This window comes from Lissotriton helveticus, chromosome 5_1 (genome assembly GCF_964261635.1).
Source record: "Lissotriton helveticus chromosome 5_1, aLisHel1.1, whole genome shotgun sequence".
Taxonomy (NCBI): domain Eukaryota; kingdom Metazoa; phylum Chordata; class Amphibia; order Caudata; family Salamandridae; genus Lissotriton; species Lissotriton helveticus.
The window spans coordinates 1,004,134,994-1,004,159,724 of record NC_136065.1 but is presented as its reverse complement, the minus strand read 5'-3'; the positions used below and the strand labels follow the sequence as shown (position 1 = coordinate 1,004,159,724).

At 47.0% G+C, this 24,731-nt stretch overlaps 1 protein-coding gene across 1 annotated transcript in view; it reads left to right on the top strand.

Annotated features, from left to right (window-relative positions):
- DOCK1 (dedicator of cytokinesis 1) overlaps positions 1–24,731 on the top strand; it is a 1,311,419-nt gene that overhangs the window by 995,615 nt on the left and 291,073 nt on the right. Inside the window, exons 34-36 of the mRNA XM_078643512.1 lie at positions 17,447–17,532; positions 18,227–18,383; positions 21,976–22,016. Of these exons, the coding sequence (XP_078499638.1) occupies positions 17,447–17,532; positions 18,227–18,383; positions 21,976–22,016 (284 nt within the window). The remainder of the gene's footprint in view (positions 1–17,446; positions 17,533–18,226; positions 18,384–21,975; positions 22,017–24,731) is intronic.

Below are 24,731 nucleotides of genomic sequence, written 5' to 3'. Positions count from 1 at the left end.
AACACGCCAGACGTCCCAAATGTCCACCAAGATGACATATACCCCTCTAGGCCTTCCCCGCCAGAAGACACCATGGGCTTTAATCAGTTGGTACACAGAGCTGCGCAATATCATGGATATGCATTCAGACACAGTAGAGGAAGACTTTCTACTAGATACATTTGACAGTGCACAAAGATCTTCATCCATTTTACCCATGCTCAAAGGAGTGATTAAACACGCCCCTGAGGTTTTCAAGGACACAGTTAGAACTCGGGTCATTAACCCAATAATAGAGAAAAAATATAAAGCTGCACCCTCAGATCCAGCTTACATTAAAGGCCCAGTTCCCCTAGAGTCGCTTGTAGTTTCAAACGCACGCAAAAGGGCTAACTCACATACATCAGGTGAGGCTCCCCACCTGACAAAGAGTCTAAACTCCTTGATGCGTCAGGAAAGAGAACCGCCTCACAAGCAGTAAACATGTGGCGTATCGCCAATATACAAGCATTATTGGCACGTTACGACAGAGCACACTATGATGAACTAGAGTCACTTATGCATCACCTCCTGGATAAGTACAAAGATAGAGCTAATGAGCTTATCCAAGAAGAGAAAAATATTACTAACACCTCAATTCGTTGTGTACTTGACGCAGCAGACACCGCCTCCAGGGCAGTTAACACAAGTGTTTTGCTGCATAGACATACGTGGCTACGCATATCAGGTTTTAAACCCGAAGTCCAGAGTGCTATACTCAATCAACCCTTTGATGAGCAACACTTATTCGGACCCAATGTGGACGTATCCCTCGAAAAACATGAAGAAGGATACAGACACAGCAAAATCTATGGGAGCCTTGCAGTCGCAGTCTCCCAGGCGTTCATTTTGACGCTCATCCTATAGAGGTAACAACAGAGGATGTGCTTCAGACACAGCTTCCACCTCCTACAAAGCCCCCACACAATCTACATATAGTAAGGGCTACCAAAGGGGTGGTTACAGAGGTAACAACAACAAGGGCGGAGGCAAGAACAACAATTCCCGCTCTGCCTCCACCCCTACCCAATGACTCCCCTCCCCCCGCCCCATTCCACTCCGGTCGGGGGAAGACTACAGCAATATCTACCAGACTGGGAAAACATCACATCAGACAGGTGGGTGCTTCAAATAATCCAGTCAGGTTACTGTTTAGAACGAACATCCAACACCCCCCCCAACATACCACCCAGACAGCATCCAATGTCACAAGAACATTTGACACTGCTCAGACAGGAAGTGGTATCTCTCCTGCAGAAAAATGCGGCAGAAATAGTTCCAAAGCATCAGCACAACAAGGGAGTATACTCCCTATACTTCTTAATTCCAAAGAAGGACGGATCTCTGAGACCTATTCTAGACCTCAGACCTCTAAGCATATACATACAGTTAGACCATTTTCATATGGTCACACTTCAACAAGTCCTTCCGCTCCTGTTACAAAACGACTTCCTTGTAACTCTAGATCTCAAGGACGCCTACTTCCACATTCCTATCCACACAGCGCACAGAAAATATCTCAGAATTGTGCTAGACGGGCAGCACTACCAGTTCAAAGTACTCCCAATCGGAGTCACAACAGCACCAAGAGTGTTTACCAAATGCCTAGCAGTCATAGCAGCACACTTAAGAAGACCGCAGATTCACGTCTTCCCATATCTGGACGACTGGCTAATAAAAGCAAGCTCATACGGCCAGTGTGTACAACACACTCACCCCACAATTCTACTACTCCACAACTTGGGATTCACAGTAAATCACACCAAGTCACATCTGCTACCCTCGCACACACAACAATACCTCGGTGCTACAATAAACACCCAATTAACACTAGCTCATCCCTCTCCAGCCAGGATAACAAGTGTACAAACGCTACTAACAAAATTCAAACCACAACACTCACTTCCAGCTAGATTGTTCATGCAACTCATAGGAATGATGGCATCTTGCATATTTATAGTACCTCACGCAAGATTGCAAATGCGTCCACTTCAAGAGTGCCTAGCACGACAGTGGAACCAGTCTCATGGTCAATTAAGAGACCTAGTGTTGGTAGACAGTCGGACTCATCGCTCTCTGCAATCGTGGAGCACAAAATACCTTTCAAAGGGCCGACCGTTCCTAGAGCCAGTTCCACAAATAATCATGACAGCGAACGCGTCGCTCTCCGGCTGGGAAGCTCACCTACTGCATCACACCATGCAAGGCAGGTGGACACCGCAACAAAAGCTACTCCACATCAGCCACTTAGAGTTGATAGCTGTCTTTCTAGCCCTAAAAGCATTTGAAACTCAAGTGTCAGGCAAAGCTGTCTTAGTCCGCACAGACAATATGACAGTGATGTACTACATAAACAAACAAGGCGGGACACACTCTCTGCAGCTCTCTCAGTTAGCACAGCAGATATGGAGATGGGCTATAACTCTAAAGATCTTCCTCTTAGCCCAGCATGTCACAGGAGTACAAAACACCATGGCAGATCTACTAAGTCGACAGACACAGCAGATCCACGTGTGGGAACTTCATCCGCAAGTTCTTCAACCTTTTTTCCAAACGTGGGGACAACCTCAGATAGACCTCTTCGCCACCCACGAAAATGCAAAATGCCCAAACTTCGCCGCCAGATACCCGTTTTTCCTCCTCTCCCACTACTTCCATTAGTGGTACGCAAACTAAAGCAACATTCCCTAACACTCATTCTAGTTGCTCCAACGTGGGCCAAACAACCGTGGTACACCACACTGCTGCAACTATCAGTGGTGCCACACCAAAAACGAAGCCTACCTTCACGCCTATTAACGCAGAACCATGGAGAGATCAGACACGCGGACCCAGCTCAGCTCAACCTAGCGATCTGGCTCCTGAAGTCATAGAGTTTGGTTACCTTAACCTTCCTCAAGAATGTATGAACGTCATCAAAGAAGCTAGACGTCCCACTACCAGAGAATGTTATGCTGCTAAGTGGAAAAGGTTTGTGATATACTGTCAAACCAATCACATAAATCCCATGGATGTGTCTATTCAACACATCATAGGATACCTCCTACACCTTCAAAAGTGTAACTTAGCATACACATCTATAAGGTTACACCTTGCTGCTATAGCAGCATACATACAAAATAGACAACCTCTATCTCTTTTTAGAGTACCAGCTATAAAAGCTTTCATGGAAGGGCTGAAAAGAATAATTCCTCCCAGAACACAACCTTCACCAGTGTGGAACTTAAACGTCGTTCTCACACGTCTCATGGGACCGCCCTTTGAACTTTTACACAAATGTGAATTGCAATTCCTAACTTGGAAAGTAGCTTTCCTAGTAGCCATCACTTCTCTTAGAAGAGTAAGCGAACTGCAAGCATTTACCATTCAAGAACCTTTCCTGCAAATGCATCATAACAAAGTGGTTCTTCGTACTAATCCTAAATTCCTTCCAAAAGTCATTTCACCATTCCATCTAATTCAATCTGTGGAGCTACCCGTATTCTTCTCGCAGCCACAAACAGTCGCTGAAAGAGCTCTACACACTTTAGATGTTAAAAGAGCGCTACTTTATTACATAGAAAGAACACAAAGTTTTCGCAAAACAAAACAGCTTTTTGTATCCTTTTCACCACCACATAAAGGAAATCCTATATCAAAATCTGGAATTGCAAGGTGGATTGTCAAATGCATACAAATCTGTTACCAAAAAGCCAAGTGTACGTTAACAATTCCCCCAAAAGCCCATTCTACAAGAAAGTTAGAGGCTTCTATGGCATTCTTAGGGAACATTCCCTTAGATGACATATGCAAAGCAGCTACATGGTCTACCCCACACACATTCACAAAACACTATTGTGTAGATGTGCAAACTAAGCAGCAATCCACTGTGGGCCAGACTGTACTAAAAACTCTATTTCAAACAACAGCAACTGATAGGGGTGGTCGCCGCTAAGGTGGGTACTGCTCTACAATTTATGCATAGGGTGTAATCTGCTGCTCATATGCCTCGAACGGAAAATGCTACTTACCAGTATGCATCTGTTCTTGGCATGTAGAGCTGCGGAGTAACACACGCCCACCCGTCTCCCCGGCTACCTTTATCTGTTCCAGTATTATCTTAATTAGATACAAAATACATGGACATCACTACTTCTTGTACAGCTCCATCACTTCCCTAATGGCGAAAAACAATCTGGGGATGGAGCCGATGCCCATGCGCAGTATCATCCAAAGGAGGAGTCACGTATACCGTGACTTCCAAAGACTTTTCTGCAACAAAACAAACTGCAAACATCGGGGCCCAACACTAGGTGGCCATCTATGCATAGTGTGTAACTCTGCAGCTCTACATGCCAAGAACAGCTGCATACTGGTAAGTAGCATTTTCCTTATTATATGTTCTGTGAATGATGTGCTTTATGATTTTATAATGAAATTGAATAAAGATACTATTACTTTCTTACTTGTCCCTCAATATTGTGGTCATGATACTGTGACCCATCGATTTTTGGAATTTGATATTCCCTACTACAATCTTTACAAGTATGCTGATGGCCCGCAGTAAATGCAAGTGTCTTTCTCCCGGCTAAAATTAAGCTATGACTGAAGACAAAGTACTGGCTTTTGAGAGCTGTAGAGGCACACAGCCCCCAAAAAGAATTGAATGTAGACAAAGACAGAAAAAAGCATGTAAAGTCCGAACCTAATTTGGGTCACTTTAGTTGCACATTTAAAGTGCCTTCCTAGGGAGAGTATTGCAGTGACATGTAGTTTGCAGACCTACATACTATCAGTTACTCAAAATGAGACAATTCACTAACGAGAGAATTAACAGGATAACAAAATAATAGCTGTGAAGTTAAAAATGCTGTTGGTTTCAGTGATTGAACAGGTTTTTGTTTGTTTATCCAAGTAATGATTAGATTCTCAAAAAGAAAGCTCTTAATACTTTTCCAAGAGAACATGCAGACACGACTTTCTGTAGCAGATACTTTACTCAGCTAATTTCAGTTGTTTGACAATGTTCCTCTTAGAATTTGACTTATAGCGCATAGTTCCCTCTTCTCCTTGATCCTAAGTGTGTGCACATCCGAATTACTGTGACTGCAGATAACATCGGTAATACTTGCGTGGGACGTGCCTCCAGATTTCCCATGAGAAATACTATCCCACCAGAATTCCCATGCTGAAGACATAGTATCTAATTTCTCATGCTTAAACAGTACCTCCCTCTTTGCCACATTCAGCTGTACTCCAGAGACCCTCTTGTCCCCAGGGCCACTTAACAAGATCCTCCTCTTGCCTTCTGCTTGATCCTGAGTCCCTGTTGCCCACACTAGCCCTTTCTTGCTAAATAAGCAGGCCGTACAGTGGTATGGTGGTGATGTGGGGGAGTCTAGACCATAGCTGACACAGGACAGTGTTCTAACAACCAGTAGCGGACGGCGTCCGGGCAAAGTGGCGTACCCGCCACATTGCTGGTCTTTCGCTCCTCACTAGCTTTAGTCCACTGCATGCACAGATTCCCCAGCAGCCAATCCTGAGGCTGCTCTCATCATGCTGGCAGCATCAGAGCAGCATCAGGATTGACCCAAGTACCCTCAGTGAGACTGGGAGCCTGTGCCTCCTGGCTCCAATGCAGCTCGGGTTGGAGACCGCTTCAGTGCGCATACCGGTTTGGCTTCCTGAGACGGCCGGCCAACCCCACATGCCCACTAAAGGCAGCGTGTGCAATTACTCCCCTCAGTGTCTGTCATTCCTCTTGTCCCCGCCCCCAAAGACTCAGCCAGGAAAAAAAATAAAACAATAATATACCCGGGATTATTATGGTTTTATTTTTATTTTTCGCAACTCTCCTCCACCATAGGGAAGGAGCCACCGCTGCGAACAACCCTAGCCAGGATGTGATATACTGATCCGTTCCAAGCATGTGACACCTCTACCTTCAATTAGCTAGTAGGTGACTAGCTCAGCTCAGGTCATTTTTCATTAGTAATCATTTAAGGTATCCACTTTCTCCTCCCCTTGTATGGTCATAGCTGTTAACACACAATTAATGCCATCATAATATTAGTGCTAAGTTATAGAGCTCGCCTCCCACAATAATATAAGCCATTCTCTAGGGTCGGTCTTCCAATCTACACATTTCTACTCCGCTATTGGTGGCACGTAAGCTTTCCGTCCCTCCGTACTGCATCCAGTTGCGCAATGCAAAATGACCTCCTCCCCCAGCGGATCATGAGGTGGAGCCCCTGATTCTCACGGATAATCAATGACATTGAACTAATTGGGGCCCCTTGAAAGGCAAGGGGGTTCCGGAACAGTTGACCCCCGCCCTCCTCACACCAGATGCTGCAAGGTACTGTGTTATGGGCTTTTCGGCATTTGTTTTTTCCTTCAGAGCTTAATTTGAGCCGGTGGTTTCCAGTGCTCTGAACCAGCACCTAATTGCTATCACCGGGGTTTATGACAGTCTGCCACATGGTGGCGCTGTCTGGCTAATTTAGGTATGAGCACAAAAGCTGTTTATTAATTCAATTTACATTTACAATGACTGATACCTGCCTCCCAAGCCATTTTGATTGCTTTGGGGGCCTGGGTTAGTATGAATTGTCCTACTTGTAAGAGTGTAATGGCTAGTAGCTGTGTTTGTACTGTCATTGGCAGCTGGCAGGGGCAATGTGTGGAGCAAGCTGCAGTGGCCTCCCAACGAGAGCCCTGACACTTATTCTTTTAAAACTAAGCACTGTTTTTCCTTCTCTTTAATCATTTGTATTTTGGACGAACAAACAATATGTGTTTTACTTTTTGTTCTTCCAAAGGCCTAGTCAGTAGCATATTTCTGTCTAGCAGCTAAACAATACTTCTATTTAGGCCTGGACTCGTCGAGCACAGAGAGAACATCGTACTAGTTATGCTGTGTGTGTTGTTGTTGATTTATGGATTAGGAAATTTGGTCAGCGAGGCGATTTCGTGTGGGTTGTTAGGCCGGCCCCTTACAATGCCCTGCCTCCACACAGCATTACCAAGGGAGTGAGAGCTGCCGCAACTCCCAGTGCATCTGTGGCAGGCATTGAGACCCTTGCCTGTTCTTGATTGTGCTGATTAACCACTGTAATGGGGGAGACACCCCGCTGGTTATGGCCTATGGCGCGGGCACTAGCGCGCAGCAGGGAACACGCTGACACCAACTTGCTGGCTAGGGAAGTGACGTCCTCGTGCGGCCGCCCTTTATTTATTATCCCCGCAGGCCACGCCTGGCCTGCGGATGTGAGGGATGCATGTACAGTGCGACAACTAGACCCCTTACCACTACATCCCTATCCAACTCGGATCTTTGAATGCAAACAGTTTAACAAACATTTTGAACACTTCACACCAGAACGTCTTCAGGTGTCACTCATCAGCACACAGTACTTGTGTGAATCCAGGCCAGACGGGTCTTCGGCTTGCTCAGCATGCATTGTCCTTAAGTCTCTGGCTTGGGCGGGGGTTTGGCCACAAGCTGTACCGCTGGGTACCGGTACGCCCTTCTGGACTGTTCTGGCTTCGGTCCTCTGAGCTGGATTCGGGTGTAGGGGAGCGGGATGACTCGAGGTTCTCACTGGCCTGGCTGCTGGCGGATTCTTCTCCTCCTCCTTCGGCTGCAGCCAGGGGTTCAGGGTCTAGAGCTAGGTTCGGGGTGTCCTGGCATTGTCCTGGTGGGACCTCTTTGAACCACGATGTGTTCCTTGACACTTCTTCCGTGCCTCTCCGGGCGGTCACCATCGTGCCATGGCTCGCAGTGACGGTCCAGGTGCCTGGCTCATAGTGCGTTTGGAATTTCCCTCCTTGTCGCCGGTGACGTAGGAGGACAGTCGCTCCTTGGCTGAGCCTTCTATTGGTAGCTCGGCGTCTAATGCTGGCTTCCTGATTCTGTCGCCTTCTCCGCTCCTGCACTGTTCCCATGTCTGGAGGAGGTGGTAACCACTCCGGGTAGGTGGGGAGCAAATCTCTGCAAGGGCCGTGGAACATCAGGGCCCAAGGGCTCCTCTGGGTCGTACAGTGAGGGGTGCTGCGATATTCTCTCAGGAATTCGTGTAGCTTGTGCTCCGGGTCCCCTTGCTCCACAACGGCTATGCGGAACGTCTTGTTGAGCGTGCGCATAAACTGTTCTACGTCTCCGTTTGCTTGGGGCCATTGTGGTGTGATGCGCCGGTGCGATATGCCTCGTTGACGGAGGAAAGTGGCAAACTCCGCTCCTTGGAACGGAGGACAGTTGTCACTGCGCACCTCTTGAGGGAACCCGAACATGTCAAATATCTTCTCTAGTGCGGGCCCGATGTGGTTGAATGCTGTCGATGCAATGGGCTCGACTACCGGATACTTTGAGTAGGCGTCTATGACTACTAATGTGTGGCCTCCTCCTGGGAAACTCCCAAAATCTATGCTCATTTTGGACCAGGGTGTTGTGCAGGCTTCTTCTGTGATGATCGGGCTGGGCTTCTCTGGACCACTCGTTAGCTGGCACAATGAGCATCTTCGGACGTATTCCTCTACCATTTCCTCGAGTTCCGGGAACCAGACCTTTTCACTCATTCTCGACTTCATTTTCGTGATTCCCTGGTGTCATCCGTGCGCTAGTTGGACAGCCCGCTGCCTCAGGCTTTGAGGGATGATCAGACAAGGTCCTCTTAGCAGGATGCCATTGCTGGTGGCACTTAGTTCATGACGAACTCGCCACATCTTGGTAAGGAGTTCTCGAGCTTCTGGGCTCCAGGAGTTTGCTTGACTGAAGGTAGTTCGTCCACGAACCTTCTTGGACGGCTTCTAGTGTTTTGGTGTATACCCCGTCTGAGGTACCTGCTTCTTTCACCTCGTCGAGGAACATACTCTGGGGGCACGACGTGAGGGCCACCCAGTGGGCAAACTCTTCCACCTCTTCGTCTTCCTTGAGTCCCTCCACGGGAGTGGGGTGTCTTGAAAGAAAATCTGCGGGATTTTTGGCCCCTGGACGATAGATGATTTCCATTTCGTACGGCTGCAGCTGGACGGCCCAGCGTTCGATGCGCGGTGGTGGATGTGGCGTTGTCCCTTTGAACAATGGGACTAGGGGTTGGTGGTCGGTGACCATTGTGAAAGGGTGTCCTCGGAGGTAAAATGAAAATGATTACAGGCCCATTTGATGACGAGCGCCTCACGCTCAATCTGGGCGTACCTTGCTTCCGTTGGGGTGAGGGATTTGCTGGCGAACGCCTGAGCGGCCCACTGGCTAGGTTCACGCTTCTGGGCTAGAACTGCCCCTAGCCCTACCGGGCTCGCGTTTACCAGCACTTCAGTCCGCTTTGTAGGGTCGAAATACGCTAGCGTGGCTTCCCCGAGGAGGGCGTCTTTTATCCCTTGGAATGCCTCTTCCTCTTTCGGGCCCCATTGCCAGGTGAAGTCCACTTTTGTGAGTGCTCGTAGTGGTTCGCTTCGGGTGGCTAGGCCGGGTATAAATCTCCCACAATATGTGGCCATTCCTAGGAAGCTCCTAACTTCCGTCGGCGTTGTGGAGCCGGGGTGTCCTTGATGGTTTGCGACATCCTCGGGTCGACTTGTATGCCTTCTTGGTTGAACACATAGCCGAAGAACTCGAGGGAGGGTTGAAAGAACTGGCACTTCTCCATGTGGAGGGTGGCTCCGTGTGCGCTGAGGTGTTTGTGGTGTTCAGCTGCTGTTGTGGAGTGGATGAGGATGTCGTCACTCACATTCAACACTCCTGGTAGGCCGGATAGAATCTCCCTTATGGTGTTCTGGAATACCTCGACTGCTGAGGATATTCCAAAGTTCAGCCGCTTGTACCCCCTGAGCCCTAGGTGGGTGCTGAAGGTGGTGATATATCGACTCTCCTCAGACAGGGGCAGTTGGTGGTACCCTGCGTTTAGGTCGATCTTCGAAAACCATTTGGATCCATTTACCTCTGCGATTATATCATCCATTGTTGGCATGATGTGGCGTTCCCGTTTGATCGCTTTGTTGGGTAACCGCATGTCAATGCACAGGCGGATGGCTCCCGGCTGCTTGGGCTTTTCGGCGATGACCATCGGGGATACCCACCGTGTCGGTCCGGATACTTTTTCAATCACGCCTTGTCTATCCAGACTCTCCAACTCCTTTTCCACAAGTGGTCGCAGGTGGAACGGGACTCTTCTGTGCCGCAGGGCTATTGGGGCGACTGACTTGTCAATGTGCAGTTTGATAGGGTCGCACTTGATGCACCCTAGGCCTTCGAACAGTTCAGGAAATTGCCCTAGGAGTTCTTCCACTTGATAGGCCCGGATCCGCCTGGCAAAAGCAATCAGTTTCAGGTCCTCTGCAGTGTGGCTACTCAGGAGGGTGTCTGCTTCCCTATCGATGACGTGGATCGTGGCCATTATCTCGAGGTCATCAGCCTTGATGGGTACTGAGATTTTTCTTTTCAATGGCAGGGGCGTGTCTGCTCCATACATGTATATCCGAGTTTTGGAGGGTGTTACTGGGAGCCGGGGGCGTAGGCTCCGGTTCTGTTGCAGGCCCATGACATTTACAGTCGCTCCTGTGTCTATAACTGCTTTTACTTCGGTTTCTGCGACTTGGACGATGCAGGTGAGCTGTGGCCGGCGACGTTGTTTGAGCTCTTTCGCAAAGGAGACGATATGCACTTCTTCATCGTCTTCGTCCGACGATTCTTCTACGGTTGGTAGGTGTCTCGCGGGTGTTCTCTGGGCATGGTCGGATGGTGCAGCATCTGCCACCGACAGTTGACGAACGGCTCGCGTTGGAGGTTTTTGTCCTCGGAAGTCTCGAGTCCTGCTGCCTCGTCTGCAGACAGACACAAAGTGGTTTGGTATCCCGCAGCTAGTACAGGTCTTTCCTTGGGCCAGACAGTCTTTCGCGGCATGCGGTTCATGTCCACAATATCCACATTTGGATCTTGACCCGTCTCCTCGTGACCCTCTGGATGAGTCACCTCTTGTCCTGGTCTTCACCGCATCCACTCGTTCTATCTTGATGGGTTCTGGTTTTCCCTGGGACTTGGTTAGGGCTTGGTCCATCGCTGTGGCTCTAGCTGCAGATAGGTCATGAGACCTGGCTAGTATCAAAATATCCTCTAGCGTGATTCTGGGTTTTCGCAGTATGAGACCGCGTAGTGTTTTATCGCGGCATCCTTGGATCAGTTGTCGCCTGATTTCCTTCGGTTGATCTTCATCTGTGCAGGTGCTAGCTAGTTCCCGGAGGCGTGCGTAGAAAGCATCCATCGATTAACCCTCCCTTTGGCAGGCTTGCCCAAGTTTGAAGACTTCAAAATATGGGTTCAACTGCGGGTCGAAGTGGGCGTTTAGTGCCATTACCGCTGCGTCGTAGTCGTCTGTAGCTCCCGTGTTAGGCAGATGCTTGAAAAGCTTGAATATCTCATCCCCAGCGTAGTGAAGCAGTAAGGATCTCTTCACTGCCTTGTCAGTTTCTCGGGTTGCGATGAAAAATTTATCCAGGCGCTCAATCCATATCCTCCATCGGGGGGAGGCTGTCGCGGGGTCTTCTAGTTTGCTAAATGGGGGCAGGACTCCTGACGCTGCGTGCTGAAACGGGATATGGGCAGGCGCCGCTGCGTTGGCATTGTCCACCATTGTGCTTGGCGGTGAGTGACTCGGGGGCTGTAGTCAGCCCCTCCGTGGGAAGGTGTAGTGGGAGAATTGGCGTGCTCTAGTAAGGCCCCTCTTCCTCTCTCCGGGCGTCAGCACACTGGCCTATGGCCCACTGTCTCCTTACTTGGTGATCCGGGGTGTTGTAGGTGGTGAACCGGTGGTAGTTGCCAATGTTTGCTGACTCCCCTTGTACTGCACGTTCTCTCCTTGCTGTGGCCTGTTACTGTCACAGTAACGGTGATGTGCCACTGTTCACTAGGTAGCCGTCCTCAAGTATTGGTTGCTGGTAAATGTACCCTGTCACTTTGCTAGTGACATTTGCCAATGCTTGTTGGCTGTAATTCACCCTTTGTAGGTGCTCCTTCCTTGGAGCAGGGCCTCACCAGACAAGACTCGGCGGTGGATCCGGCAGCAGGGGGGGGAGGGGGCGGAGGCACCAGCCTCGGCGATGTGCAGGCGGCAGGAGCCGCGGGCGGTGGAGACCGGTCGCGCTCGGGAGAGCGAGGAGCTGCAGGCAGGGTTATGATGCGGCAATGGTGTCGGGCCGCGCACGCGGCCACTAGCAAGGCCGAGCGGCGTGGGAAACGGAGCCACAAATTCGCGGCGGCTCCTGGCAGACGCGTAGCAGCGCTGCCGTAGCTCTCCAGCTGTACAAAAGGGGGTGGTGATGGACGAGGCATCTGAACCAATCAAACACTCATACCCAGTCCAAAGATCTGGGTTTAATCCATCACCGTGCTTCAGCCCACTTTGCCACCCCAGTTCAGACATGGCTATATGCAAATCAGTCTGACCCTGTGCCTCATGGGAACAGTCCAGCCCGAACTGCCAAACCATGCCTTCCCTGGACCGGAAACAAGCTTCCGAGGACCGGTTTCTGGCATTACAGCCGTCTTCAGTCCGGCTTGCTTGAATCCAGTGGCAAAGTGAGCAAGAGACTCACGTCTGAGCATACCCTGCCACACTTATGGCGGCCAAAATCGGTACAAAAGGGGGTGGTGATGGACGGAGCATCTGAACCAATCAAACACTCACACCCAGTCCAAAGATCTGGGTTTAATCCATCACCGTTCTTCAGCCCACTTTGCCACCCCAGTTCAGACATGGCTATATGCAAATCAGTCTGACCCTGTGCCTCATGGGAACAGTCCAGCCCGAACTGCCAAGCCATGCCTTCCCTGGACCGGAAACAAGCTTCCGAGGACCGGTTGGCATTACAGCCGTCTTCAGCCAGGCTTGCTTAAATCCAGTGGCAAAGTGAGCAAGGGACTCACGTCTGAGCATACCCTGCCACACTTATGGCCGCCAAAAGCGGTACAAAAGGGGGTGGTGATGGACGGAGCATCTGAACCAATCAAACACTCACACCCAGTCCAAAGATCTGGGTTTAATCCATCACCGTTCTTCAGCCCACTTTGCCACCCCAGTTCAGACATGGCTATAAGCAAATCAGTCTGATCCTGTGCCTCATGGGAACAGTCCAGCCCGAACTGCCAAGCCATGCCTTCCCTGGACCGGAAACAAGCTTCCGAGGACCGGTTTCTGGCATTACAGCCGTCTTCAGCCCGGCTTGCTTGAATCCAGTGGCAAAGTGAGCAAGGGACTCACGTCTGAGCATACCCTGCCACACTTATGGCGGCCAAAAGCGGTACAAAAGGGGGTGGTGATGGACGGAGCATCTGAACCAATCAAACACTCACACCCAGTCCAAAGATCTGGGTTTAATCCATCACCGTTCTTCAGCCCACTTTGCCACCCCAGTTCAGACATGGCTATATGCAAATCAGTCTGACCCTGTGCCTCATGGGAACTGTCCAGCCCGAACTGCCAGCTGGAGTACTTTGGGCAGCGCGATGGTGTGAGCGAGGGTTGGGCCCCCTCCGCTCGCCGCCAGTGTAATGGGGGAGACACCCCGCTGATTATGGCCTATTGCGCGGGCACTAGCGCGCAGCGGGGAACACGCTGACACCAACTTGCTGGCTAGGGAAGTGACGTCCTTGTGCGGCCGCCCTTTATTTATTATCCCCACAGGCCACGCCTGGCCTGTGGATGTGAGGGATGCATGTACAGTTCAACAACTAGACCCCCTACCACTACAACCACTGCCTTTCCTTAGCTCCATATGTCATGCACAAAGGTGTGTTGAGGGGTGGCGGGCGGTGGCATTTTTTTTCCAAAGGGTTGCGTTCAGATAGTCCAAGCTGTTGTGCATTTCATCAAAAAAGCAAGAGCTACAATATTCTAAAACTATTTAAAGTTCTTTCGTATTCGACTCTATTCCCCAATAGAACGCTGGAAAGCTTGATTGCCTGCTATTTTGGAAAAATATTTCTCTTCGCTTCCTCATATTTCCCTGAGCCTTTACTTGTATTTAAACAGTGCCACAGTTCCTTCTTCCTATAATGCCATGTCCATGGACGTAATTTAGGGGCCAAAGCTGCGACCCCTGGCTTGCCCCATGTGACCTCCTAGCACTGCCTTTGCGACACCAGGCCTCAGAGGGGGCAAGAACCGTGCCAAGAGCGCTATGGGGACTTCAATTATCAGTGTCAGACTCCAAACTCTTTGTATTTTGCTAATTTTGTATTACATTAATAGTGAATAGTCTATTATTCCCTAGTAGTGTAATAAAAATGGAGCAGTAGCATCTGGAACAGGACCTTTGCTGGCATCTTAGGTAAGTGAAATAAATAATTTAATGGTATGTGGTGCGAGTGAGTTTGGATGAGAGTGCATGTATGTCTGAGCAGGCAAGTTTGTATATGGGATCGTGTGTGTTTGTGTGTGTCTCTCTCAAAGTGAGAGAGTGAGTATGAGGCCGCGTAGTGTTTTATCGCGGCATCCTTGGATCAGTTGTCGCTTGATTTCCTTTGGTTGATCTTCATCTGTGCCGGGTGCTAGCTAGTTCCCGGAGGCGTGCTTAGAAAGCATCCATCAATTCACCCTCCCTTTGGCGGGCTTGCCCAAGTTTGAAGACTTCAAAGTCTGGGTTCAACTGCGGGTCGAAGTGGCCGTTTAGTTAATTTTGCTAATTTTGTATTACATTAATAGTGAATAGTCTATTATTCCCTAGTAGTGTAATTAAAATGGAGAAGTAGCATCTGGAACAGGACCTTTGCTAGCATCTTAGGAAAGTGAAATAAGTGATTTAAATGTATGTGGTGCGAGTGAGTTTGGATGAGAGTGCATGTATGTCTGAGCAGGCAAGTTTGTATATGGGATCGTGTGTGTTTGTGTGTGTCTCTCTCAAAGTGAGAGAGTGAGAAACTAAGCGAGAGTGAATGAGCGAGAGAGTGTGAATGAGTTAGTCAGGGTAAGAGTGAGTGCAAGACACTGAGTGAAAATAAATGAGTGTGAATGAGTGAGCAAGGGCGAGTGTGATTGTGTGAGTGTTTAAGTGAGCATGAGTGAAAATGTGTTACGCTTAGAAGTCTACTGTTTGGCATGGCGTGCTTCTTGGTTTATAGAGGCATCAAGGGTAACATGCACTCACTCGCACACTGGCGCCAATACATGCAAAATGCTGGCGGTGGCATACTGGAGGTATATTTTGGCATGGGGCACCAGTGGGAAAAATGCTGGCAATAACATCCTGGAGGAAATTCGTGGCATAGGTGGCACTTGTGGCAAAATGATAGCGCTGGTACACTGGAAGGAATTCTTGGCATAAGGGAGGACAACCATGGATTATGTCATTAAAGCATCCATAACGTATGCTGATCCTGACATACTAGACATAACATTTGACTTTTTTTTTTTTTGTATGTTCTTATATAGCGCTCGAATCACCCGGAGGCATCTCGGCGCTTGCCTTGGGAACCCGTCCTGGCTTTTCCCTGTGAGATAGCCCCCTACAGGGCATCCCCAAGGTGAAAGCCAGGCATCCCGCCGCGGGGGGGCCATTGTGGAGATTAAGCAAGCTTAATGCCCAGAGTTGCAGAGTGAGAACCCATGATTAGGGCAGGCACTGGAGCGAGAATTATCGAGTCCGTGGACATTTGAGCTCAAGACCCTGCCGCGTCGGGAATTGAACCCTGGTCCCGGGTCTGACCTCTGCTCCAGGGTCTGCCTGCTCTAACCAGTGAGCCACACTTCTCCACCTAAAGGTTACATATTGTATGTGGACTACAGTAGTGGCAAAATTCTGACATTGGCATTTTGTATGTGCTGTGTGTGAGAAAGGGACTCATAAAATATCTGGCCCTAGTAATGGCGGTAGTTTTTGACATATGGGAGCCCCATAGAACTTTTTTTAAATGGTGTAAAATCATAGGCACTGTTCGCACATCATAAAAAGCCTGGGCCATTTAATGTGTATCTTTTCAGAGCCTGTGGCTTTTTAGCACATTTATGTGAACATTTTTCTATGAAATGCACTATCAGGGTGCCTTTTTTCACACTTTTCTTAAGTGGGTGAACCCCCACCACACTCTGTCCCTCTAGAAGATGCCAGAATAGCTAACTTTGCTTGCTTTCTACAAAGCAGGTAAATGTTCCATTGACATGGCATACCTGCACCTTAATATAGATGATATCTAAAATAGACACTTTTGTTTGTTTTGTTGTTATATTAATAATGCAGTTATTATGGAACTTCAGTGATGGGATTTATTGAGATGCCATGAGGGTTAAGTACGTGACAACTTCCTGGGAAGTTTCAGGGTCAAAGGTAATATGTGGTCACTCATTGTGACATTATTTAGGACAAAGGGTCTGTGACGTCACTTTATAAAATTGACGCCCATGGTCAGGCCCCCCCCCCCACCCCAATTAAACAAACAATTTTATAAAGTGGAGGGTTGTAGGGAGTGGTGAGCTGCATGCCCGAAGTGTCATCCTTGCCTACAGTGATGGTGGTGGTGACAGAGGACGATTTCACGCAAAAAGAAAAATTGATGGGCAGAATGCAGAACAATGTCATACATTCACCCCAGTACAGAGATCTGGGCCTAAATCATGTTTGTTCACCATGCCATTCCAGTTTGGACCCAGCTATATGCAAATCAGTCTTGACCCTGCGCCCAATGAGAACAGTCCAGCCCGAACTGCCAGGCCAGGTCCTCCCTGGACTGGAAACAAGCATCAGAGGACTGGTTTCGGGCATTCAGCCCTCATCAGCCAGGATAGCTTGACTCCAGTGGCATGGAGAGCATGGGACCCACGTCTGGGCATACCCATCCCACTCGGGTGACAAATGCAAAAAGTACAATTTGATGGACAGAATGCAGAAAAATGTCATACATTCACCCCAGTACCCCAATTAAATGATTTTATAAAGTGGAGGGTCCTAGGGAGTGGTTAGCTGCGCGCCCTAAGTGTAACCTTGCCTACAGTGGTGGTGGTGCCAGAGGACGATTTCACAGCACTCCCAGAAGCAGCAGTGCTAAGTATTATTACATGCAGATTACTTAGAGGTTCTTGATATTATATTGAGGTCCTTGAGATTACTTTCTGCTCTGCCAGATTACTTTTTGCTACTGTTGGTTGCTTACTGATCCTTCAAATGACTTAATGCTCACTCAGATTACTTGCAGATTACTTGCTCTATTTTAAATTACTTTTAGGTCATTGACATTATTTTCTGCTCCATTGGATTACTTTCTGCTCCATTGGATTACTTCCTGCTCCATTTGATTACTTCCTGCTCCTTCGGTTTACTTTCTGCTCCTGCTGATTGCTTCCTGATCCTTTAAATGATTTAATGCTCTTTCAGATTACTTATTCCTTTAGGTTATTTTCGGCCCCTTGAGATTATTTTCTGCTCCTTCAGATTACTTACTGCTCAATCTCTTTTCTTCCAGTTTGAGAACGAGATCATCACCAAGCTCGACCACGAAGTGGAAGGAGGCAGAGGAGATGAGCAATACAAAGTGCTTTTTGATAAAATGTGAGTGCCTGTACCACCACTAGTGTCATAAGAGAAATATCTTTGCATGGTTTGGGATTGGAGACCTGGGAAGGAAGTTTACTAAATCAAAAATGTATCTGCACTTTCTGATTTTTTCAGGAATGCTAATAAGCCCCCCCTTTTTAATCACTATACTATATGGTCTGCGATTATTTGTCAAGCAATCAGTTATAATAGTTTCTCCATGGGTGTCATGCGAGAGAGACTACGTTTACGTTCTGCGTGTTGCATTTGTAATTGTGACATGCGTACTCATTGATAGTTCTACTAACACTATGCATTTCTTAGAACTTGTTTATGGGAAAGAGAAGTCTGGTAGTGCCAGAAGGGCTGGTCGGGTATGAGCTGCATTTTGGCTGTTTGTGGACCAGATTTATGGTCTGCTGGATATCTTGTTACTGTTGCTTTCTTAAAACAAACATTGTCTGCAGCGATCTTAAATCCAAGCAGTCATCCATAGCTTGCAAAACACTGAATCGGCATGGATTCACAAGTTCACAACTGCTCAAATGTTCACATTTGGACAATTTTTTCGCTAACAGGTTCATTAATGGGGGAGGTGCCCTTCTATTTAGCTGGCTGGGTCCATTTATGTCCCAGATCGACCCTGTATCCTAGAAATAATTGTTGCGTTTTTAATTGTTATCCACTAACCCTGTGCGTTCTTGTCCAGCCTCCTGGAGCACTGCCGGAAGCACAAGTATCTGGCCAAAACGGGGGAGAACTTCGTGGTGCTGGTGGTGCGCCTGATGGAGAGGCTGCTGGACTACCGAACCATCATGCACGACGAGAACAAGGAGAACCGCATGAGCTGCACGGTGAACGTGCTGGTGAGTGCACGCACAGCGCGCGCCAAGTAAAAACGCACGAGCTGCGCTGTGAACGTGCTGGTGAGTGCACGCACAGCGCGCGCCAGTGAGACCCGCAACGTGCTGCTGAGTGCACGCACTGCGCGCGCCAAGGAGAACCGCGCGAGCTGCACGCTGAACGTGCTGGTGTGTGCACGTACAGCGCGCGCTAGGCGCCCAGTGATTGGTGAGCCCTTCAGGACCAAGCACAACTCGCATGATTTGTGCTCCGTCGCTGGCTGTCAAGGTGCATAATATTTCAATGTAAAGACCTTGAGAGATACTGGGCATGATATATGGGCGCGAGGAAAAACCCACACAGCTCCAGCCTAAGAGCCGTGCGTGTTTGTCTTCCTTTCAGTGACTAACATCAGCAATTAGATAATGTCTCGCACTCAACATAGCTTTACACGGGGAAAAGATTTACAGAGAAAAGAGAACGTTTTATTTGTACACAACAGTACAGCATCAACGTCATCAGCAGATGTTGTTACAAAGTGGCAGTGACTAATATCAGTAAGAAAAACTACACTCGCATTATCACAGAGCAGCAACCCTCGCAATCAAACCGTATGCTGATTCTGTGGAGGCCTGGTCTGGATGGGAAAGGAGGCCTAGAGGCTGGCGGAGCTATAATTCAGCGGGGGTCTGGTAAAGCTAGGAAAAAAACTCTGATGAGGAAGGGTAGACCCCGCCACCTTCTACACTAAGGGTGCCAAAAAGGAGGAGCAGAAAAGTGGCAGCCTTGAAGATGCGCATCATACGCTTACCCCGACCCTTTTTAGGGCGAAGCGAGCTGGGTAAGGTCATTAATGACCTACGAAATAGTGGAGGAAATGAAGTAACTTCATCTCCCATGATCCCTCAAAAAAGAGATCAACACCATTAATAGTTGAGGTTCAGTAACAAAAGCCATAGAATCTACAATAACTTTGATTAAAGAACACTAGTATTATTAACAATAAAAGTTAGAACAAGGGACGAGAGAAGGAGTTTTATCTCCTAATATTCCTAAGGAAAGTGTGTAGTACCACCAGCAATAGATCGTGATTACTTCATAGACTGGGCTTGTAATCACCAACACTTCAACATGATCTAAATATGCAGACACAGGCGTAGCAGGACAGGAGAAACTAAAATTCCCCGGATCCCAAGAGAAAGGAGACTGCAGCACCTTGGGACGATGACGAGCCGATAATGGCAATGTCGGAAAAAATATATGTGATTGTGCTTTAAGCACGCGCTATCCTGAGGGCAGAGGAAAGTGAATGTGCACACACAGGAGGCATTGTGCCCTTGATGAAGTAAGTGAAGGAGAGGACCTGAGATTCGGGGGTGGCAAATTTTATGCTGTACCCATTCCAACCAGGGTTCAGTGGATACGAAGGCACTATATCTGTATGAATGGATACACGGATGCTGGAGTGGCTTAGAAATGAATGAATGGAGGGATATGTGTGGAGTAACAGTTGTATGGTATCCTTGCAAATTAAACAAAACCCTAAAGAAGTGGTGTTATATTAGGAAAATACACTTGATTAAAGTATGAATGTGGTTACAGACCGTGAGCAGCGATTTGGATATTGTGTGGTATTAATGACAAATCACTCCATTGCAGTGACTAACAAGCAATATGAATATTATGTATCATGGCATACAATGAGGAGAATTAAAACGCACAAAGAATAACATAAATACGATTATTGTATGGCGCAAATAGTAGAATACATTAGATATTGCATATGTTGTATGTCCAGAGATGCATAAACATGAGGGACAGACCATAAACCAGGAGACCAGTTGCAATAGTGACAGCTGTTCCAACACACGGTGGCACACACAAGAGGCCACATTGCATTCGCCAGCTTTGAAGAGTGTGACAACAGGGAAATGTCAACTTCCTCCAAGTGGATAAGGTTGGATCAGGAACCCAGTGGGGTATGTTAGGAAACTATGCATCAATGATGTTACACCTCTTTAGAGCCCTACATGTAGGTCTGTACCAGGCTCTATGTATATGCATAGTGTTGAGAGTTTCAATTATTAAAGTTAACAATGTTTGCCAACACAAAAAGATGGGGAGATGCTGTTCACAATAGCCTTTGAGAATTGGTTTGCAGTGAGTCCTGTGATGGGTGATGCATAGTTTAAAAGATATGCCACAAACAGCTAAAACAAAATCCAGTATGTTTCAATTTGCATCCATAATTTTTTTTAATAAGGACACAGGTACACGTTAAATAAAGAGATACCTTGGTTTTACCCATAGTCACTTTTAAATGGAACCCTGCGCTTGTCCATAGAAATATCATATCTTGACCTCCTAAAATTTCCAGTTCGGTTGGACCCCCTCAAGTTGTATTTACCTAGACGAGAAGAGGCGCCTCTGATGAAGCATGCTGGCATTCGATGGCTGACGTGTCTACTCTAAAATCGAACAGATATTCCTGTAGGTTGTTATATAAGTCCTCAAGTAGAAGATTGACCTATATTCATGTCTTCTCACTTTTTGTGGTGTGCACTTGATTTTATTCTGGGGAGTGTGTGTGGGTGAATATGCCTTTCTCTCATTCTTTCTTGGCTTGAAAGTGAGTCAGCAGGAGCACTCTTGACAAACGTGTGTCCTGCGTAGTCTATTCCTGTGTTTTGTACCCATAAAAAGTTTTTGAGGGAAATTGCAGAAGAAAACGTGGGGTGCGTATGTTTCCATGCCTGCAGCATATGTTTATGAATCTGTGCCTATGCTGCCCTTGAGGGGGATAGTTCATTTTCCAGTATTATTCATGCACCCTGTATCATCAGATCATCTTCGAATAGATTGGATAACTCCACATGATATATCAATTCATTTAGAGGATTTTGCCTGCATTGTTATGAAAAGAGATGTAATATCGCGCAGACCTGATTGATTGCAGACATCTGTAAACATGCTGCCCGTCCTCATTTACATAACGTCACTGTCAGAGTCCTGTGCGTAGTATTTACCAGTGGGTTTCAGGCGTCTTGTTAAACCGCGCTATCTTCATGCTAATGCGTTTTTTTTCTCAGTATTTAGTTCTGGCACTTTATCTCGGTGTCTCTCAAGGCCAGAGGCGTTCAAGCGTTTCATGTCTTGACATGATAGGCGCTCACTGCTGGCGGAATACAATACAGAAATCGAGCTTTTTCGTGAAAAAGAAGAATGGTTGATTACCGAGGGAAGACTGAAGAGTTACAAGCCACAGTTCAGCCACTACTTAGAAATTATGTTTTTGAACATTACCTCCATTAATTTGAAAATGCTTAATGGCTTGTAGGTTGCAAATGACAAAATGTAATTCCTGACAGCACTTTTCCCGAGGAATCTAACCTTTACCGTGAAACTGAAACCTGCAGATGCTACGCATTGAAGCACCCGCTGTAGATTTTGAGATCAAATTGAGACTTAAGTGCCTTGTATTTCCAGGAAACTAATGCACATGTCACAGCTCAATTTTGGATTCTGATGTGCTATGAATATGAATGGGTCTTGATTTAAAAGACGCGTCTATCTGTGGTATTATCGTTCCTTCATTATGATTGTATTTTTTTCCAGAACTTCTACAAAGAAATTGAACGGGAAGAAATGTACATAAGGTACGTAAAAAATACGCTTGCCACGTACAAAATACACTTGCCTTTTCTTTTAACTAACTGTGAGTGATAGGAAAGCAGGTTTCGGCTCTGTAAAGACTTCGGAGCATGCGCACTCCGTAGTTGCTGTGCGTGCCAGGGCACCTTACTCGGTATTAAGTAAAACTTTTCCAAGTGTAAATATCCGTGCTGTCTGATTCCTGTCCACGCGCCGCAGCATTCGGGCTCCCATTACAATAAAGTATATAAAATTGCCGAAACACGTTATTAAATACAGATAGACTTTCCGGTGCTGAGGCTTAAATCAAGCAGAAAATTGGGCAGGCGGTTTTCAGAATCTATTTTCAATGTCATAATGTAACCATTTCCAGAGGGAATTGCTGGCTGTTCTCCTTGACCTGCATCTCTACAGTCTCTTGTCAGTTTTCCATGATATCTTGGTCTGAAGCATTCACAGAAGCCTTGAAGTAAAGGCTGGGCTGGTACATATAAATGGGGGAGCGCGGTCCCAGTTAGAGGGTTCTTTTAAATAGAACACTATATAACCTGCTTAAGTACTGTCCTACATTGATGCTTTAAAACCACTTTCTCATGAACATCGATTTAAAAATGCCACTGGTATCGGATTCGAAAGTGGCATCATGTCATTTTATTTTTACCCCCAATGTCATCACAGGAAATGACGTTTAATAACATTTGACAAATTGTTACCCTCTCCTCAGTGGTCTGTTTCTCATCTGCCCGTCTTTTTTTTTATTATCTCTCTCTTCTGTGTCTCACCTGTTGCTGTCTCATCCTCACCCTCTTTGTCTCATCCTCTATCCCAACTGTCCTTCTCACTGATCTCCTTATAATAGATCACATTTCTTCCCCTCTCTCCCATGACTTTGTCACCTGTTCTCTTTTCCACCTCTCTTTCACTTGCCTCCCACATCTCTTGCTCCTTTCTCTTTTTCTCACCTGTCTGCCTTAATATCAGTTCCATATCTCTCACCTTTCCTCCTCCCCATCTCTTCCTCAGCTGTTTTTTCGAACCTGTCCCTGTCTTCTTATCACCACTGTCTCGCTCACACTACACTTTACCACAATTATCTCTCTTGTCTCTTGTTTCAGCTGTCATTTTCTCAACGATCCACCTCTCACAGCTGTATTTCTAACCTGTCTTTTATTGCACCTCTCTCTCATACCTCTCTGAGAGGTCTCTCATCATTGTCTCAAGCAGCACTCTCAATTGTTGCCTCTGTATCTCCTTCCTAATGAGCAGACTCTTTCTCAATGGCCTCTCACCTCTCTCTCAGCTGCCTCTTTATTACCTGTCTCTTGCCTGTCCTTTTCGGAGCTGAATGATTCTGACAAGTCTCACGCACCTGCCTCTGAGATGTCTATCACCAGCTGTCTCTTTATCACTTTTCCCACAACGGTCTTATCTCTTTCTCATCTGTTTCCATCAGTATCACTTCTCTCATACTGGTATCCCCTCTCACTGGACTTCCCCTCTGTCTGATTCTTGGCTGTCTCTTTGTCACCTGTGTATGTCTCTATCACCTGTCACTCTCACCTGTTGCACTCTTTCACATCTATTGATATCTCACTCACGTTCCGTTGCACCTCTCTAATGTCTATTGAATCCCCCCTCTCCCACACACCCCTGTCTTTTCACCCATCTCTCAACGGTCTCTCTGGGTGACTTCTTCCTGCTCCTCCTTTTGTTATTTTCCCCTTGCAGCCTTTCCTCTCTATCCCACCTCCTCTCCTCTCTTTCTCCTGCACTACTTGCATCCTTCTCGTGGTCTGTGGTACCTGGAGACACCCTGGCACATTATTACCTGGGTCCGCACCCGAAGGGTCGCAAAGGCAGTGTCAAGGGTCGCAGAAGGGAAGCCAGGGTATCACTTGCGGCTCCTTAGACCCCTAAATGACGCCCGTGCTTCCTGTACAAAATGGTTTTGCTTCAGAAAAACACTTCTCACAGAAAATACGATTATCATATTGGTCGTTTTGAGTTCCTGATGAAATATGATTTAGGATTGCTTGGCTTTAATTTCTGTATACGTAGAAAATGAAAAAGGCGCTTTTATGTACACTGGGCTTATCCATTCAAAATAAGTCCCCCTAAGTGAACAATATTATGTTAATCAGGCCAAGGCCAGAAACAAGGCTTCACCTTTTAATCAGAATCAATGATTACGAACTGTAAATGATAGTGAAAATAATAACTTCAGAATGTATATGTTTCATCACAAGAAAGCAATGAATATATATCTTAATCAGGCGAAGAAAGTAATTAACTTTATTAGTCTAATTAAGGTATGAAATTGTGCTTCCTTAGGATGGATGACATTTATACTTCTTGACACTTACATGGCACTCAAGAATCATTATCCCAATCGCGTTAATATGCAGGGTAGATAAAATACAGATACTTAAGTGCGCAGGGGTCAAAATATAGTAACTATTGTAGAGATGGAACAGCTGAATAAATGGACGAAATAATAAGGGAGGAAAAAGGCAAGGTTTTTAGTTTTAAGCTGGAAAACAAAGAGTGGGAGAGTGACGTATGTTGGCGGAAGTTCAGATGAAGTGAGTTAAAGGGATAGAAGAGAGGAGGGAAAGATACACACGGGAGGAGAGCCAAGTCGGTGCTGTGAAGATGATGTAAGAAAGTGAGTAGGAGTATGAAGTGCAAGGGAAAGACTGGAGGGGATAAAAAAGTGCCTA